The following is a 20,644-nucleotide window of genomic DNA, read 5'->3' on the forward strand; positions in this document are numbered from 1 at the left end:
TTTTTAAAGCAGATATTTGTGGTTTAAAGGGAAGCTACTGAAGGACGCAGCACAACAAACTAATATTCTGTATTATATCTTTGGCACCATCATTTAGCTGTTATTGTAAGGTACAATACATATTGCATATTCTCTTCATAAAAAAAGACCTACATTCATTTCCTTTATACTCACACATATTGCATACATGGCTTTTCCCACTAGTATAATATGTGGAATTGGGACATAGCAGAGGTTTGCAGCATCAGTATTTTCTCCAAAAATTTCTTTCACTGGAGGCCATTTAATAAACGAGGATTTACTGTTAGGGGGGGGGGATGAAAAGGCGAACCAAGGCGTTTATCTCCCACTGACCTTTCTGCAGTTGTATAAAACACCAGCCAAGCGTCCTTGGTGCCTTTTTGTCCTGACGGCTCACCATTTTTTAAAAAACAGGACCTCAGTAAAAGTCAATTAGAGGCAGTGTGGGTGGAGGGGGGGGCTGTGTGATGGGAATAGAAAAGCTAATTTCTGTTACAGGCAGTGCAGAAAGATGGCAGCCTGAACAGGAGGCTGAGTCTGCAAATACACAAGAATGTGAGGCGTCTCGATGCAAAAGAGAGGATGAGTGTGAGTGAACGAGTTTACATAATCTAATCTGTTTTCTGACTAGTTCTCCGCCTGTGTACACCGTAAGGGGGCGGGGTCTTTGTTTCGGTGGGTGTGCCGCCATGTGTGAGAGCATCGCTTTGACAACTTTGCAGGTCACCGGCTGATATTTAATTCAGCAGCCTGCATGCCTGGTGGCAGACTTTTATCAAAACATAGAAGGCATGAAATGTGGCCTGTTAAATTTGAAACAGATCAAGCTGCAAAAACCCAGCCGCCTATATAACAATATGTCTGGACGAGTGGCATCTGGAGATAAATCTGCCGGATATTCTCCGTGGGGGTGTAATTGGCAACTTCAATCGTTTGTGAACGCTGTAAAAACCACTGTCACCTTTTTATTACCGGCCCTTTAACAGCAAGCCATAAAAACAATAGTTCACCTTGCCTTTAAAAGCCGGCCGTGGATGGATAATTGCAAATATGATCACCAGAGCTGATAAATTATGGATTGGAAACAGCCATTATTAGCTGTAGCACTGACACTCTGAGCATACGTTAACAAAGCTGTCTGCAGGGTCCAACTCAGTTTAACATGAGTGCATACGCCGGACCCTCTCCATCTCTACACAAGCTTTGTCATTTCTTGCAGCAACTCTCGAGAGACCACCGCTGACAGGCTCTCGCTCCTCATCCTCCCTCCAGGGGAGAGAGCTCGGCCCCCGGGGCTCCTCCCCCCCCCCCCCACCCCCTCCCGCTGCGCTGGGCTGAGGTGGCCATTTAGGAAGTCTGCTCATGATGAATGGGAAACACAGAGGACTCCTGCTAGCATTCAGCGCTAATACATCCAATTAGGCCCAGTGGGAGCCAGGCTGAAGACTGATGGTGCCGGCTCCCCCAAAAAATCAGGAAACAATAGAAAGATGGCTGTCGGCCAAAAACTGCCTGCTGTTCTCTGCGTACAGTTTTAGCCGCTGGTGAATCAAATGAAGCTGCTTCGTCACAGAGAAACAATTGGGAGGCAAAGACAAAACCGAATGGAATGAAGGACATGGAAATATAACAATACTCACAGGGAAGGTAATAAATAACAGTTAAAGGTGATAGATGGAGGATACTGAGAGACATGGAAATGGAGGCAGCAATGCAGCGATGGAGAACATGTGTAAGTAGAGATAAAAGATTAAAAGAGGCAAATGAAGTGTAGTTGGAGGCAGCCCAGCACTATAGTTTCACTTGGAGTCAAACAGCATCTTGTCAAGGTAGTCCATTGTTCTGAATCCAGAATCCACTTCTGCCATCCTGGCATGACTGCAGTGGACTGGAGCCTTTAGGCAACAGGCAGGTTACAATCCAACAAAAGGGGCAGCCATTAAACAACATCATACCTACAGTATCGGTGTTTTGAAGCCACCTGTTGATCTCCATGTTTTCATCAAGATACCAGAACATCCAGCGGCAGGCAAATTGAAAACATGCAAACTCTTCCAGGCCTGAATTAAAAACGTCCTTGCAGTGAACGCATGGTAGCACTATGCCTAATTCCTTCTTGTTTTTATTTTCCTTTAGAAAGCATTTGTTTACATCTTAGAAGTTGTGAAAAACACAAGGAGTCAATGCAGATTTGTTTTCACTGTCATCAGGTGGCCCAGGTTCGAGTCCGACCTGTGGCTCCTTTCCTGCATGTCGTTCCCAGCTCTCTCTCTCTCCCTGATTTCTGACTCTATCCACCGTACTGTTCCTCCAGTAAAGGCACAAAAATGTACTTCTTTCTGTCTGTTTTCCAAATGAGCTATGCAATATGGTTCATTTAAATCGTTTTCAGTAGCCCCTCATCTTTTCTCAGAGACGGTGTTAAGACTCCCACTCTGCCGACATTTTCTCTCATGTTTGATGATGAAAACAAATGGTGATTTCTTCTACTCAATAAAACACACCGAGTCTGAATCAGCAGTTACTGGCTTGCCAGCATTAAATTGATGCAACACGACAGATAAAAATCAGCTACTGTGCATGCCACATTATTTGTGGATGAGCCGGTGCGTGTTAAGAGGGGCGATATTGGCATATGCCAATGTTAGACCATCAAGTATTCCTAGCCAAAACTAATTGTTCTTTTATTTTATGCTAACAAAAAAAAAAAAAAAATCTTTCTGGACTCTGTGGAGTCATGCCAAAGAGGGGTATTATTCTTAACATGCAATCTCTGTTAGAATACTCAAGCTATAGCTAATGTAATCAGTGACCAGTGACAATACTGCCTCTAGAAGTGTCAATGAATGGAGTCTAAAGCAGGATGAAAACATTGAGCCTGAATGTGTCATACATTGCTGATTGCAAGAACATTTCTAATAAGATATTCACTAAGCAGTGAGCTTAAGGTATCGTAGCTTCTTTTTTTTTTTTTTTTATCTACAGCCATTCCCCTTTAAAGGAAACATAGTAGTTTGACTTTGCAGCATCTGGGGATTCAATAGGTAGAAAGCTGGAGGTTACAGCATTGCGCAGCATCAAATCAAGGCGGAAAGAAAGAGGAGGATGAGAATGCAAGACAGACGGAGATGGAGAGGGAGAGAGAGAGAGACAGAGAGCAAAAGTGATTACAGAGCACTGCAGCCAGAACAAAGCCTGTAATAAAAGTAACAGCATTCTGGAGCAGTAATAAATACATCCAATGTGTGAACACCACCATCTCTCTCTCTCTCTTTCTCCCTCAGTCCTAGGCTTGCTGAAGTGTTCCTCTGATTGGTCATACAGACTTAGCAGCAGTGAGCTCCGGAGGCCTTCTGAAAGGCCGGCGGCCACAGCCAGCGGTAAATTGGGTTTGCTGCGGACGAGCCTGTAAGCTTCCCTCATACTGAGACAGACTGGGAAGTCCTCATATAGGGGGGTCCCTATAGGGGCCGGTGCTAAATTAAAATGAAAAGGTGCACTTAAAAACGTCGAAAACATTGGTAATAACAAGCGGCATCAAATAAACACAGACTGTGGCAGAGATGCTAATGGTCAGCGGTTTTCCCTCAATGGCCGCTTAGTGGTTTCCTGATGTTGTTTTAAACTCCTGCTGGAGGCGGGCTGAGCTGTCTTGGCCTTGGACTGCTACTGGGTCACTTTTAATCACACACACACACACACACACACACACACACACACACACACACACACACACACACACACACACACACACACACACACACACACACACACACACACACACACACACACACACACACACACACACACACCAATTTGAGCCAAAACTCCCTCAAGCGTAAATGTAACTATCACCAACAGGACAATTGTAGCTCCTGTAATAAAACGTAATGTTTATGTAAGCAGATGTGTGCGCAGCAGCTTGGCTGCAGGACTAGAGTTGCTACAGAAACCCTGATTTGTTCCGTTTCATCCTCCTCACCATTATCCTCCTCATTTATTCAGCGCTTCCTCCTTTGCTTACTGCTTGTAGTTATTTTTGTTTCCATATTTTTCTCATCGTTTCTCTCTCTCATGCTCTTTCCTCTTTCTCCCTAACTGCGGAAAACAGTCTAAAAAACAAAGCTTGAAACAAACTTTTTTTTGAAAAAAAAAAAAAAAGTCTTTCTGGTCTTGACACTTTCAGTTCTGACAAATGCGTATACCGAATCAGGCAAAACAGAAGTTCTGTTACTATCAAAGCTGGCTTTTTTTACTACTTGTTTTTTTTACATTTCTGAGTAGAAACTTCCTCAACTATGCTGCATGCTTTCTTCCCTCAGTGAAAGGAGATTTAAAAAAATGCACTGATGAATGCAACAAAGCAGCTAAGCTAGCATGCTGCACCAGCAAAAACAAATCACTCCACTAACATAGCAAGATAGAGCGATAGAGACCCGGTGGAGGACAGAGCAGCGCTGTTAGCCAGAGTTGCCAATTGACCAGGTCAAATATAATTACCACAGATAGAGGACAAACACACACACACTCACACACACACACACTCACAATGGCACAGAAGCTGCAGAATTTGTTTACGGGCTATCACTAATAGCCTACAAATTAGTGGCTATTGGAATGGCTTTTTTTTTGTGGCAGTGCCACAAAAAGAAATTGCATGATTATAGTGAAATTATTATACTCTCATGGTTGCAAGACCTTCCAGAGTTTCCAATAAACATAAATAAATTAAGGAAACATTAAAAGCACTTTCACATTATTGATTTTTCAAGCTAAATTAACGACTAAAAACAACAACAAACATTGAAACAAACATAATGCAGCTGGAAGAGAAAGCTGGAGGATTCGGCATTATCGCAATGTTTAAGCAAATATACACAGATGAACACATGAAATATTCTGCATAACAACTAGCATACAGCCACAGTCGATCCATTTCTAAATGACCAGTGGCATATTTTATTACAAAGCACACAAGTTATTACTTGTCCATTTATCAGGTCTCTCCTCGCAGTACTCTAAATCGTACCATTTTATTTCACTGTTTAAAAGAATTGCAGCATGTGTGGCTGCAGACGAGCAACTGTCAGCTATGACCCCGTTTCAGCTGGCATCAGCGAGTGAATGATTGTGACGCAGTTTGTGCTCATGATGGATTTATGGTCTTTGTATTATTATATAACAAAAGTCTTTTACCTGCTCTTTGTAAAGTGTCCTGAGATAACATTTGTTTTATTTGATTGAATGTGAGTGTGGCTGTCTCTGCATGAACGGAAAAAGCGGTGTAGATAATGGATGGATGGTAGTTCATACTTGTGTTACCAATACCAACAACCATACGCTCTCATATTCTTCTCTTTGGACCTATTTTCCTCCCCTGGTACCTATCATTAACATCTACATTCATCTAAAGAAAAAGGGAGTCTAATGTTACGCTTCTGTTTTGGTTTTTGTCAGACAGTGATTAGAACACGAAAAACTGACCAATATTTGCAACACAAGCCGACTCTGTGACGTTTGAATGAATCCCATTTGTTCCCTAATGGTTCAACAGTTGTCGAGTCTGTTGAAACCTATTAAAGAAAACAACTTAACAGCGTAATTGTCTAACTGCTTCTGCTGTGAGAATGAGTGTCTGATTGTCTGTAAGTAGTGCATGCAAGATTTAAACAAGTTCTCGCAAAGTGGGAATTTTCTGCTTCTGGTTTCTGCTGGTTTATAACAACAAAAAAACGAAAATCCTTAGAGTTTGAATCATTAATCTGCCAAAAAAAAAACTTTTAGTATCGTGAGCTTTGACTCTAGAATACTTGTGACAGGACATTTTGACTGCAAGTCAGATGAATGTGAATGTAAATATAAGCTGAAGTTCTTCATGCATTTATTCACTACTACTCTCCCTGTTTTTTTCATTAATCTCACATTTAACGTCACCCGTCTGCCCTTTTCTCCTTTCTTGAGTCCCTCCCGACGAGTTCAGGTGTCAAATTGACTGACAAGTTGACATCTGTGGTCTTCTGCAGCCCAGCCTGCCTTTCGGCTGCAGCGCATTTTAAAGACTGTGTGAGAGAGCGAGCCACAGAGGTGAGTCGAATAATGCAGACTAGATTAAAGATGGCCCGTCCTACCTCACCCCTCCTCCCCCACCTTTCAGGTGCCCTTGGAGCACTCTCTTCTTATCGTTTCATCCCATTGTGTCTGAAATAAGTCGGTAGCTGGCCGCTTGGCTTTCTCTCTCTGTCTGTATTTCTCAGTCTTCCTGTTCTTTCCTTTGTCTCTCTCTCTCATCTCACCCACGTCTTATTAAATGCAATAGTTTCCCTTCCCAATGTGTGTGTGTGTGTGTGTGTATGTGTGTGTGTGTGTGTGTCTGCTCCCATGTGTCTAGGAGTTTGGATTTACTAGAAATAGAGAGCTGACTCATCAGGCAGCACGCATATGAGAAGTCGTCCAAGCACCAACCCACACAAATCACACTGAGGAGACTGCCTTCCAACCCTACACACACACACACACACACACACACACACACACACACACACACACACACACACACACACACACACACACACACACACACACACACACACACACACACACACACACACACACACACACACACACACACACACACACACACACACACACACACACACACACACACACACAAATATTAAGATATTTGTATGCTAAGATGAAGTTGACTTTGAAGGGCCTAGGTGGCTGGAAGAGGATCCTGATTCTGAGCACTGATGAGATGCTGAAGGTTGGAGAAACAGCCGGTGAGCTTTCCTCCCCTCACTCCCCCGAGAGACTCCGATTTTCACATGAATAACACCGAGGCTCGAGATGGAGGAGCAAAAGGCCCCTCTCTCTCTCTTTCCATTTCATATCTGCGGCTTTGTAGCTTGCTGCTACACACATCCATGCCTTCAGAGAAACTTCTCTGGCAAGTGTGTGAGGTAGCCCGACACACACTTTCAGTTCATCCCTCTGATTCAGACACAAACAAAAGCCAGAACAGCACTTTTCTTTTGTATAATGCAAAAACGTCATGACTGGAAAAAAGTCAGGCACAACAATTAATTTCCCCATCTAGTGAGAAGATACAGCCTGGTTAATTTGTCTGGTTCCATATAAGGTCTCTAATGATTATAAGCAAGGTCTATGAGACATTAATCGTAGTGGAGGACAGATAATTACCCTCAAAGAGGACCAACAGGTAAAGATTAATCCACCGCATAAAGCATTAAATGCACAATTAAATATACATAGCTTGTATCGCACAGATGATTTTGAGGGTGACGACTCCTGTCTCCTGTTTGGCTTTGGTTTAATGCCAAGAGAGAACAGATAAAATGGCACCCAACCAAGGTCCATACTGTATGAGAATTGAACCAGGGGGGGGTCACAATCCCAGATGCATCATTAAAGCAAGCACAGGTCCATTTATTCTACATATCCAAATTGAAGCAAGTTGCTGCCCTGAGCAGTTCTGAGCAAAGAGCCAGCATTGTTTAGACTTTGATTGAACAGAACCTGTGTTCAAACATTTACCTTTGGAGACTGTTGTTACGCTCTATTTGTTAGGTGTTAGGTGATAAAATACACTGAGGTTGTCTTAGACAGACCGTAGTGTTTCTATGAATGGTAAATGAAATGCACTTATGTAGCACTTTTCTAGTTTTACCTCCACTCAAAGCAATTCACAGGACATGTCAGCGTCACTCTTTCACACTTTAGTCCACTGATGGCAGAGGCTGCTATGCAAAAATCAGAAATGCCTATCGATGCCGATCCACACACATTCATCAGCTGATGGCTTTGGCTTCTGAAGCTATTTCAGGTTCAGCTTCTGTTCAATGTCTTCCCCAAAAACTTCAACATGCATGTTAGAACTGCTTATATACTTAAAATCCGCTCTGAGCCACAGCCAACCCCAATCTTCAATCCAATTATTCCATTTATTGGTACTTTTAAAAGAAAAAAGAAAATTCGACCTTGTTCATTGACTTCTTAACCCTTTAAAACGACATTGTACAAGTTAAATGTAATGAATGTAAGTCCTGGGTTATATTTTCCTCAATAAAGTGGGTTTATCTTGTACTCACGTCTCAGTTTTGTAGGTGGAGCACCTCTCCAGTGGGATCTTTAGCACTCTGTCATTGAGCCCAACAAAGAGAGACCTGTCGCTGTGCAGGATCTGCAGGCTCAAGATTGGTTCTCGCACCCCTGATGGGAGGAGCTCCATCTCCTCCAGGTAACATCCCTGTAGGTTCTTGTTGGGCGTAGCCAGTGCCTTTAAGATGGTGCCATATTCTGATTGGATAAGGAGAAGAAGACATATCAAAAAAATCATCTCCTGTATGCAGAAAAATCAATATCCCTGCTGTATCCGAGTTCATTTCTCCTCGTTGACCCACCTGTGCTGATGTACATGACGTGGTAGAGGGAGTCCATGCCCTGAACAATGTCCACGACCAGGTTGGAAAACCGAACGTCATCTTGCATGACCAGAGGATCGACAGACTCCGGCTGGACCACATCATTCATCAGGTAGAGCCGCTGGGCGTCCTGCAGACTGCGCTCCGTCAAACCCTCATTTGGACCTTGGTCTTCTATCGTTCCACACTGGAAACAAGGGATAAAGGAGAGAGCGATGTGATTAGTGATGCGTGGAGGATGTGAAAGTGTGGCGTGGACACAGGAAAATGTGACACAGAAAGAAACCGAACAAATGAAAGTACCTCACAGGCCCAGTCACGAGCTTCACTAGATCAATACAAGTTCTGGATCTTGTATCAATCCTTAATTCTACTCTCAGTGATTGCAACTTTTTTCTGGGGGAGCAAGAATACAATGTGATAATGATGTGACTGCAACAGTTTACTGAGAAACTGCAGGAGAATGAATATGAAATGACAGCCTGCACAAGGCTTTGTTTGAGCAGCAGAGCTCAGCTGTGTGTTTCAGCTTCTGCTCTTTCTTTGGGAGTTGAAATGAGCGATTGATTTGCTGGTGGATCCATTTTTTGGACGACAGAGCAGTAGATGGTTTTAGAGCAACGGTTTTTCAATTTAAGAAAGTATCTGACGTCTATATGAAAAGAAACTCAATTTCTATAGTATTGTATAAAATTATTCGCACTTGTTTTGTTATATTTGTGAAATAATGATCAGTCCTTTAAGGCTGGTTTGCAACCAACAATGTTATTGCAGTAGTTTTTTAAGAGTACTTTGAAAATGTACAGCAATGTACTTTATAACCAGTGTTGTGTTATTTAGTGATCATCATACCAATTGGCACATTCCAGAGGGTATACAGTACATACAAGTTGAAGAATCTACAGGAACATGAAAACATCTGCTCTTTGCCATTGGTGCCCATAGCCCCTAACCCATGCTGTCAGCCACAAGTGAAGCTGAATGCTTTCATGTTACCTTTTCTCTCTGCTGGATTGAGTTTCTTGGGTAACGTAAGTGCCTGAAACCATTCATATTAGCGCTGCCAGCAAGCACTCCACACCAAATGGTTTAAGATACTGGATTAGAGACGAGTTTAGTTAAGCTTGTTTTGGTGAATATCCAATGAGAATTTTCTCAGGAGTTCTACACCCTGCCGGAAAAGACATGTTTTGGAAATCAAAGAGATTTCCGCTGTACTTACAAGGATATTAGTTTGTTTGGATTGGGGCTTGATTTGACTCTGTTCTGAATCTCATCATCCACAGCCATTAGTACAAATTGGCAAGCTTAGTTTCAGCTGGAATTGAGCGACTTATTGTGATGATTAGATGCATTTATGTTCAATTTTTGTGATTCCGTTTAAAGGAAGTGTGTGGAGGTGATCAATGTAGTGTAAACAAATGAGCAGTTTTTGGTGGGATGTCCTATGAAAACATTATTCTCCTAGCTAATGAAATGGCTCTGAATGTGGTAGACGGCATATTGGATAGCTTTTTTTCTTGTGTTTATAAAAAGCTAATCATCTCCTAGCTGTAGCTTCATGTTTTAAGTTTAAAAAAGTAGTATGGATTATATCTAACTCCATACAACAAAGAGGGGAATGAGCTGAATTTCGGCAAATTGATGAACAAAAGAGACTAACACGGACTGACGTAGCTGGCATTAGAATTGTTTTAATGTGTTTAGACTAACCTGGAAGTTGTGGATGGGGTTGGGTGTGGGAAGCCAGGTGGAGCGAGGGTTCTCCTGGGAGCGGAAGGGCCCGTTGAAGGCCTGGGTGATGGCGCTCAGGTTGAAGGCACACACTGCAGAGGCTGCTATGCTGTTGCTTTATGAGGAGATCCGACGGGAGAGACGAGACAGCGGAGGGGAAGATAGCAAGAAGAAAAGAGAGGGCAGGAAGAGATGGAGAGGAAGATATTAATTCAACAATAATATATTCATAACAGTTTACATGTTGGCAGTAAAGCAGTATCAGGAAATGAGCAGTGACCAGCTGTGTAATAAAGCTGTTTTGTAATGTGTTCCATCCTCTTAATGGAAGTCCTATCATTTATACCCGCACTAAACAGGCGCCACGTGACGGTCTCGCTTTGGCTGCAGGCTAAGCTATGATATCAATGCTGCACAGAGAATGGGGACAGTATTAAGCCGAGGATACAGGAGGCAGGTGCACAGATTATGAGCAAACACACACACACACACAGACAAAACCCCACACAGCTGCCTCACTGGTGTCACACACGAGAGTAAACCCTGACTAAACTGGCAGTGTGAGTAAAGTTATTACCGTGACGCTCTCAGGCCGTAATGTGCTGCAAGGTAATGAGTTTCTTAACTGCCTGCTACTGCTGACTGTTTGCTTCCTTATTTCCTGTACACCCAGCACCACAATTTGACTTTTTAGTACCCAATGAACAGCCCGCTGCCTCGGCATGGATGTGGGATTCTGATAAGCCATCAGTTAGATGATGGTGAGATATTACAGTGAGAGAGAGACAGAGACAAAGATGGAGAAAAATATTATTAACCAGAGAGAGAGAGAGTGAAAGAACAACTATATTTAATGAAACATGATGCTTTATGAGATGTGTCAGTACCTTGGAACAACTGAATCAGTAAAGACTGCTACCTGCTACCAAAAAAAGAAGAAGAAGCTTCGGTCCAGACATTTTGGCTGCTTTCCCCTCAGGGTCCTTAGAAAGTATTTCTTTCTTAGTATATGATGTCTTAAAAAGTCTTACTTTTACTTGTGAGAGGTCTCAAACTTTAGATGGCACTTTAAAAAAACATTTTTTATGGATTTGCTAATTCAGGTGACAATTCATGATATTTATGACACATTTAAAACAGAGTAGACGTATGCATTCACAAACTTCCAATAGAAAAAAAGAATGATTCAAGGAAATTTGGTTTTGAGATAAAAAAAATAAAAAAAAGGGAATGGTTGGCAGGGTCAAGAAACTGTTTTTAAACGTGAGACATAGAGAATCAAAGCCGTTGACTCCCATATGAAATCTGGTACTAATTTTTCTTTGTTTGAGGGGTATTAAGGTGTCTTAAGTTTGATTTGAAAAGTGTTCAGCAACTCTGTTCTAAGAGATAAAGAAAAAGACAAAGAAATAATCTGTACACTTTCTGGGCAGATAAGAATGTCTTCCGGGCCTTTTTCATGTAGTCAAAAATGTAAAACAAACACATAAATCTTGTGTTGATTTGACACCTGTTGATTTTTTGTATTACTTACGGCAATTCATCATATTTATGTAGAGTTTCTGGCATCACAGATCCCATCATGCTTTGGACATTGCAAATAGAAATTGAGGTTTTGCCATGAAGGCAGGGAATCAGCTGTGCACTGCACCTGTGCTCCACTTTCTTTTCCCCTCGAAATTATTTTATTTGGAGAAAAGCTACACCATGAGCATTCCTGCTGGTTTAGCTCCTGACAGGTTTTGCTCTGCATGTATTCTTTAATAGACAGAAATCACTGGATAGCTTTTGAAACAGAAGAGGGTTGTCTTTCATGAGGTTGGAGCTCCTGATTTTATGATTTAATCAGAGATGATTTATAGATGGATGTTCATCTGGACCTTACTGTGCAACCATCAATCCATTATCTATATCGCTTTCCCCGTTTGGGGTTGGAGCCAATCCCAGCTGTCATTCGGGCGATGCGTACTAGACTGTTCACCAGTCAATCACAGAGCTGACATATAGAGACAGACAACCAGCCCTGACTCACATTCACACCTACGGGCAATTTAGAGTCGCCAATTAACCTAACGAGCATGTCTTTGGACTGTGGATGGAGGCGGGTGTACCTGGAAAGAACACACACATGCACAGGGAGAAAACGCAAACTCCACACAGTGACTGGGATTTGAACCAGAACCAGGAACCTCCTTGCTTTGAGACAACAGCGCTCACCACTGCACCACCATGCAGCCCTCTACTGTACACCTACTATCTATCTTTACCTTCCATCAAATAATAAAACTTTCTCCGCGAAGTTGGTCCCTGACCCTGGGAGTATATGCAATGATTTCCATCAAAAGACTTGTGTGCCTAATAGATCGCAGTTTTACCCTTAAGATATTTTAAAGATACTTCTAATCATTTTCAGAGCCTTCTGTGGTTTCTACTGTATTGTCCTTCCTTTAAAATCCAGCTTAAGATTTTGAGAAAACGTATAAATTATGTCATTGCCACTGGAAGGCAAAGAGCTCCGCAGCTCCAAATGAGCTCTGGTAAAACAACGAGGGAGGCCAAAGCAGGTGGCTCACTGACTGACTCACAAGACGCCGAGGAGAACAGCCTCTGGACTTTTTCTTTCTTTTTTTTCCTCTTTTCAATGGCTCCAGTGGAGAAAAGAACGACAGAGAGAGAGAGAGAGAGAGAGTGTGTAAATCAGAGAGGCAGTGCTGTGGTGAACCAGCAGTAACCAAATCCCAACCAGAGGAAACCACAGGCAAACGAGCTGCAGCAAGTGAGCAGCAGCCACAACAGTTTTAACACACTGTGACATTGTAGGAAGCTGAACTGTGGGTTTGTGGTTTTCCTGCAGCTACAAGTCGCATAAAAGACAGATTACTTCTAGATTATTTGAGTTTCATTCTGACAGTACGTCAGGAGAACAGAGTGAAAGGGGAAAGCACTGAGAGGAATACAGGCTATCCCACTAATGGAAGCAGCACATATGTCTTGAGTCAGCTTAAAAGCCCGGGAAAGTGAAAGCTGTTTGACATCTGCCGTGCTGTTTGCCGCTGCCGCTGCTCTCTGAGGCCCAGTACCATGATGATCACTTTCATTATGAGTGAGTCATCTTTATCCCAACAGCCTGATCCTGCCACTGTTTGTCCTATGAAATACCTCTTGATTTCCTGTCTTGTTTCGCAGATCTCATACGTGCAATCTCACCTTTTTTTCTCTCTTGTGCTGTGAGCTAATTTGTTCAAGCTCTTTTATCATATTTTTCATTTCCTTATAAATGCTACGCAGAAGCAGATAAGCAGTTACTGCTTACTCATGAATGCAGCTTTATATTACCACAATGTATTTTTATGTAAGGCTCTGAGCATGACACATTACATTTGGCTATATTATTCAATATTTCTGTATTCTTTGTTCAAAGGGGATATTGTTAGCAAATCCACTGAAAAAAACAAATACTGTATAAAGATGGACAATAACATGTCGCCTTAATTGAAGCCAAAATGATTAGAGCTCCCCCTGCTGACTGGATGAAGTATAGGTCATACACCCCCGCCACCTGTGTTGACAGATGGGATATGACTCAAACTTTAAAATGTAACAACGCATGAAATAAATTGTTCTCAAACCCAGATTATGTTGGTGTTCAAGTTCTCTTTTTTCTATTTGAATCAGTTACTTGATGCTATTCTTAGTTTCCAGTCACATTATTGGCGTGGAGGCCTGGAGGGCCAAAAGAGCTTGTGAAAGTGGCGACCATCATTGATCACTGGAGCTGCGGCACGGGCTTGGGGACTTTCCATCTCTTCAAAATGAAGCATTTTTCATCACACGGCAACCACAGGAAAACGGAGATATTAAGTTGAACATTTTTGGGTGCTTTTGACTCTAAAAGAACATCTGTGACACTTTTTCAATCGCTAAAAACAGCTTACTCCTTGTATGCACCAAATCAACATCGTAGAGAAGAAACAGCGAAAGGAAACATAACAAACACAGATTCATTGAACTACTGACTACACAGTCTATGGAACAGACAGAATCCAATTTTTAGTATATCTAAAGTCTGACAAATAATATTTCTTTCTGCTTTCATGGCTTTTGTCGTCTCTCAGGATTTATCGACAATAAAAAAGACATCCCTCATTCTTTAAGCAGGTTTGATACCCAGGATGCATCACTGCAGACGTCAGGACAGTTTTTCACTCAAGCTACTAGATGGACTCATCTCAGATCAGCCCAGACATGCGAGAACATGTAATAAACTCCTCACTCCGCCTGGATGTTTGTGTCTGTCAGAGCTACAATCAGGACAGATCAGCACACCAGAGAGTCTGTTTGTATTAGTGCCTGATGTGTATCTTATTCAATAACCTTATCTTTATAGACTGGATAGTTCTTACTCTATGTTTTAGACCAGATCTCTAGATTTGCTAAATTTATTGTTAAAGACGGAGAGAGTTTATTGATATTTAAACTAAAAGCCAAACAAAGAGACTTCTTCTGAATACCTCTTCATCAGCTCTGACCCCTAAAAGTCATGAATCTGCATTATCAAGAAAACTTCCTAACAAACCAAAATCAAGCAATTAATGTAGAGAGATTCCTACCCAATACTTTCAAGAGTGAGAAGCAAATGTTGATGAAGCTCTGTTTATTTTGAGGGAGGAGAGGCTTAGGCTGAGGCGGCAGCACAACATTTTTACATTTAGCTAAATTGCTAAAATTGTCTCATCCAGCGGTAAGTAAACACTAAATTGTGACTATTTTACTACTCACAACGGCCAGCGACAAACTCACAGTATAAACTCTGTCATCTGTGGCGCGCTTTGAGTGTGGGCCAGTGCACGCAAACGGTAGAGAACGAGCCGGGAGACAGGGAGGCGTGTGATTGGTTCATCAGATTGGTACCTCGTGGCAGACATTGGTCAAAGTTTTTACAGGCTTACATCTGCTACAGGTGATGGATTTTCTTCATTCCTTTTTCGGAGCACATGAGTTATTAATTTCTGTCAGTACATAAAGACAATTTCAACCAAAATCTTAAAGAGTGTATCCGGAGAACATTACCAACCCTGCCATTAAATGCCAGCCTTTTAGCGAATGTGCCTAACCTCATTTTATGTGAAAAAAAAAAAGGAACAGCTCAAACGACATTAAGGCCAATGTTTCACCCTCAGTGAATACCTGCAGCGCAGCAGAAAAAGGAAAAAGGGCCCACTCAGCAGAGCTGCATGACTGCAGGGACCACAGATTGAACCAAGGCTGCCAAGATTATCCGTACATATTTTTATACCGCACAACAATACGCCAGCAAATGCAACAGCTTTGGCCCCAAACAGTCACTTATCAGTAGCAGACCGAGTCAGCAACACCCACACCGAGCAAGAGAGCAACACTTCAGGTACAATAGCCTGCACAGATATCCAATGTGTTGGATTTCAGATATTATAAAAGAGCTCACCATTCATTAGGGATGATGCCATTTTTTTAAAAAACATTTAGAGGGGAAATGTTTGGCTTTGGTTGCTTTTTGAATTGGAGCTTTATTTGACGTATTCCTCAAGTGTTTACTAATCAAATACAAGCTGAAGCTAAGTGAGGGAAACCCAAACAGAATGCAAAAAAGTGGGTGCAGTTTAAAGAATTACTGAGAAAGGAATGATGAAAAAAAAATACTGAGGCAAAAGCAGCAAAAACCTGTCAGACTGTATTAAGATTAGGCCCAGAATTCCACTCGGGGACAGCAGTTCATTTCAAGGTAGAGACGATGTTAGTAAGCTGATATGACGGGAAGAGAACGTTGAGTTAAAATCAGAAATATTATGCAGGCATGAGGCTCGCTTCACGTTACTGCCCAGCATATCATTTATCACCCGTGTCAGGTCTGACCTCACTTCCAGTCAGTCAGGTATTTTCCATGGGGTGTTAAGGAGAGAGGTGTTCTGCGCACATGTCAGCTAGCACATAATCAGTGTTGTTTTTCATGCATGTCAAACCCAACTTCAGTGACTATGAAGACCTTTACAGCAAAAACCTGTGTTTATTTAGCGCCTCAGCCTGACACCATGTTTCAGTAAGCCTATTTCTCTTGGTTAATCTTTTTTTTCCCTTTTACTTTAGCCAGTCATTAAGGAGCAATATCACCTCTCTTACCTCATTTTCTGTTGGCATGAAAGCAAACATTTTCCTCAGAGGGAAAGTCATGTTTTTCATCATGATCAAAGTAATATGATGAGATCAGGGTTGTTGTTTTTTCAGAAAGATGACTTAAGGCTCTGTATTTTCCATTAAAGTTGTTTCTAATATGGTGGAACAGCTTCAAAACGTATAAGTGGAAATTGAAAAAAACAAAAAGAAATGTCAGATTGTTGCACTCTTCATCCAGCAGTGATTGAAAAGCTGTGTTGAGGTGACAGTGTTTGCAGACTTTACACTCACTTCTGACCAAACGCAGTGCTAAAATGCCTTCTATATAGTAAAGGGAATTGAGCTTGTATAGCGCTTTTCTAGTCTTCTGACATGTCCGCATGTCACACCTACACATTCACACACCGATGGCAGAGGACGCTAGTGACCATCAGTATTAGCTAATTCAGCGGGAGCAATTCGGGGGTTAAGTGTCTGGCTCAAGGACACATCAGACGTGTTGCTGCAGGAGCTGGAGCTCGAACCCCACATCCTTCCAGTTGAGACGCAGCCGCCCCTTCTAGAAAAGTCTCTACATACACACTGGACAACTCAAAGTAGACACTAAGTTTTCCTAGCATGACTCCCGTTAAGCTGCCTGGAAGCTCTGATAAGAGAAAAAGCAGCGAGTCCTCACCTCATGAGAAGGTGGAATCAGCAATTATTTAGTCGTTTTTTCCTCTCAGATAATAAACACAATCATAATCGTCATTCATTATCAATAAGTGGGCCATTTGTTTTTAGCACTCGTCCTTATCCCGCCCCCTTCCTCTCAGATATTAGACCCTCTAAGAACTGCTCAAGTGGAGGGGTCACACAAGTCACCCAGAAACAGATAAGGATGCTCATAATTAGTAACAGCAGTTCTGACACCTTGAGTGGGAGAATCTGTGCCGCTCTGGACCACGACAGAGGGACTCCGCCAATAAGAGTGCACAGTTAATTAAAAGACCTGACCGTGCTCTGAGGTCCTGAGTGTCTTTATTCGGATGGAATGCTAAAACCGGCTTCCACAGCTTCATGGCTCTGATGGCTGCTGCATCACTTAAATTTACAGGCCAATCATTTCCTTTCTCATCTCCTATGTCCTTTTCTTTGGATTGATTGATTGATTGGTAGTATTTGAATGATTAAGAGGGCACTCATTTGTCAAACGAAAGGTCCTGCTAAGCTTCTGAAAACTGTATGGTATATCATTTGTTGCTCTTGAAGAGTTCTTCAGTGACGTGTTAAAGCGTTGTCAAAGTTTGTGTTTGCCTGCTTTTTGTTGTTGCGCATTTAGGCAGCAGAGCGACTCAAACAAACGCAGTGTTAGGAGGTCATATTTAACAGGTGACATTTGAAAATGCTTGAGTCCAGGTTTCAAGACAAAAAAATGGAGGGCAGAGAAATTCTCACATTTCTTTGGAAATTTTAGGGGCAAAATGTCTTCTTTTGTTTTTTTTTTGGGGCATTTTGTGCCTTTAGTGTGTGGAGATATGTGGAACTGTTCTTAATCACAGAAAACCAGCAGTTCCTCACATTTGACAAGCTGGAATCATTTTCTGCTAAATTGACGACTACAAACGTTTAATTCATAATCAAAATACGTTTTGGGTTCATTTGGAAGTTGATTCTTTTGATAATCTGAAGACACCAGAGGGAGAATACAATACACGAGACGTCATCCTACTCGGTCACAGAGCATCATAGCTTACATCTACAGAGGGAGGGGAGGTCATTTAGCATCGAGACCTGGACCAGACCGAGAGCCGACTGAGACGTTAAGTACTCTGTTCCAACTCTTGCTGCTCTGTTTTACAGCTCCAAACTCCAGGGAGCAGCTGTGAGCCTGTTCAATTTAGGCCAGACAGATGGAGACAGTGTTTGTGGTGATTGCATTAACATATCCAGCCCCGGCGAGGGAGGCAGTTTTTGGAGGGACGGCCGACGAGCTGCTTCAGAGAACGAAGGGCAGGGAAGGAGGAGACAAAGAACGGCGGCGACAAAAGCTTGGAGCGTGCTGATTTTTCTCATTACCGATCCTCATTTCCTCTCTTTCTCCCCCCTGGCTTTCCCCTTCTTTGTCTCCTTCACCATTTCTCACTCCCCTTTTCTTTCTCCGTTCTATCACTAAAGATGGCTGCAGGCACGTGGAAAGCAGCCATGTGGTGGTGAAAACCGGCAGCTTAGCAGGTGAGAGAGCAGAAGGTGAGGGGCTGGATTCAGCCTCTCCCCTGACAGAGCACTGAATACATCTGAATACCAAACACTATTTCTGCCTATGTACACAAACATAGACCGATGCCCACACAAAAACGCACCATATGCTCACATTCCAGTCCATGAAGACGCTGTGCAGACACTTGTCGCAGATCTGACACCACCAGATTTGACTTCGCAGACTTAAAAGTGTAAAGTTTGGGAGTTTTGTGCCTTGATTGTGGAGATAGGACAGTGGATAGAGTCGGAAAATAAGGGAGAGAGAGAGAGGCAGAGATGACATGTGGGAAAGGAGCCAACGGGTCGGATTTGAACCCCCCCCCCCCGGTGCCTACACAAAAACGTGGCATATGCTCTTAATTCAGTCCATGAAGACGCTTTGCAGACTTTGCAGATTAGAAACTGTGAAAATATAATTGCAATGAAGCTTTTCTCAGGAGAGGATCAACAAAAATCAAACTTCAAATTTGCAATATATCTCAATTCCTGTGACAGTGGAAACTGTTTTTGCAGGATTCAGCAGCACATGAAGTCTGCTGTTTATCCCCTGAGTGAGTATTATCAGTCCATTTCTTAACGATACAGGCTTAGTTTGGCTTTGAGCTGGCTTTTCATTTCTCTTCCTCCCTCCTTCCATTTCTCATTTCTCTCGTATTGTCTAGCCAGGTAGAGAGACGTTTTTTTTTAATATATCTGATAAACTGAGAGGCAGAGATCGTGCCTGAACAAAAAAATGGATGACTTAAGAAAGAACTATGTAAAAGCACAAAGGGCCTGCAGCTCTTATGTTAACCCCACCAGTCTTTACTGTCTTTCCAGAGTTCTTTCTGATTTAAAAAGGGGAATTTAGCCTTGGATTCAGTCCGTCCTAACTCCACAGTTATTGATCTTCTCATTACAGCTCTGAGAGAGAAAGCGCATTTATATTTCCCCAAAGTGAACCTATTCCTATATATTTTCTCAGTGGATTTCTCAATCCAGGGCTTGGCTGATGGATGCTTGAGGCTGCAAGGGTCATCGAACCACACGATATAAAAATGATTGTGGTGAATGTACATCTTACAGTTTGTTTTTTCCACCATTCATCTGAGGCTAAAGAGATATTAAAGGGGGACGTTTCGCCCTGGTGATGAGTCTAGATAAAGTGTCAAGAAGTCACCAAAAATAATCAGTAATAATCCTTCGGAGACTATGAATATGTTTTTACAGATTTCCTAAGCAATCTGCAGTGTAATTATTAACAGCTCTATCTTTCCTGGAATCTTGCTCTGGATTATGGTGTTGGACAGATTGGACAGAGCGGAGTGACTCATGCTGCTGTCCTTTAGGAAGGCAGAAAAAAAAATAAACGGGATGCAATTACACTTTTCTAAACCATAATAATAAAAAAAAAAAAAAAGCCCAACGAGAGCTCGGCACTGCACATGAAGTGTGTTACGCTCCCACCTGGAGCAATCAAACACCAGAGGGAGTGTGAGGCGGTCTGTACCTCCAGCGCGGCTGAGCGCTGCATGCATCCACTCGGATCATTAGCAGCAGCGGGGAGGCTCCAAACTCTGGAAAATTGTCTCTCTTTCTGTAAAAGGTGGGAAGTGTCTGAGTACTGAAACCTATAAAGTGATGAAATGTGAGGGCTGAATGAAAAGAAGTTGAAGTGTTTGTCACAGTTCTTCCCCATTAATATTCTCGTTGGAGTTGAAAGGGCTCTCGAGCACAGCTGCACAGCTTGTTTTTGTTGAGTTGTTCCTCTTCTTCTTTTTTTATTCAACAGAAGGGCAATGTTGAGGAGCAATGCATGGATAATAACATCATTACAATCATTTTTACTTTTTGTAAATGTCTACACAGATGTTAAAGACTCCTGTGTGACGTCGAGATGAAGGTTTGCATTTGTGTTAGATTCTGTGTCACTCTAAATACAGCCAGAGGCAAAGAGAGGAACTGTTCCCCACAGTCGTTTCATCATCACCCACACAGACACAAACACACACACAGACACACACACACTGGTCTAATTTAAATGATAAATGTCAGGAAAGTTGAAACCTTTTTCT

At 42.2% G+C, this 20,644-nt stretch overlaps 1 protein-coding gene across 7 annotated transcripts in view; it reads right to left on the bottom strand.

Annotated features, from left to right (window-relative positions):
* The window catches only part of sema5ba (sema domain, seven thrombospondin repeats (type 1 and type 1-like), transmembrane domain (TM) and short cytoplasmic domain, (semaphorin) 5Ba), a 182,480-nt gene that overhangs the window by 26,341 nt on the left and 135,495 nt on the right, over positions 1–20,644 (bottom strand). For all 7 annotated transcript variants that reach the window (XM_065961974.1, XM_065961973.1, XM_065961972.1 and 4 more), the window contains 3 exons: positions 10,179–10,314; positions 8,445–8,652; positions 8,133–8,340 (listed from right to left, as the gene is read on the bottom strand). In XM_065961974.1, the coding sequence (XP_065818046.1) occupies positions 8,133–8,340; positions 8,445–8,652; positions 10,179–10,314 (552 nt within the window). The remainder of the gene's footprint in view (positions 1–8,132; positions 8,341–8,444; positions 8,653–10,178; positions 10,315–20,644) is intronic.

Source organism: Labrus bergylta, chromosome 13 (assembly GCF_963930695.1).
Source record: "Labrus bergylta chromosome 13, fLabBer1.1, whole genome shotgun sequence".
In the NCBI taxonomy this organism is placed as follows: domain Eukaryota; kingdom Metazoa; phylum Chordata; class Actinopteri; order Labriformes; family Labridae; genus Labrus; species Labrus bergylta.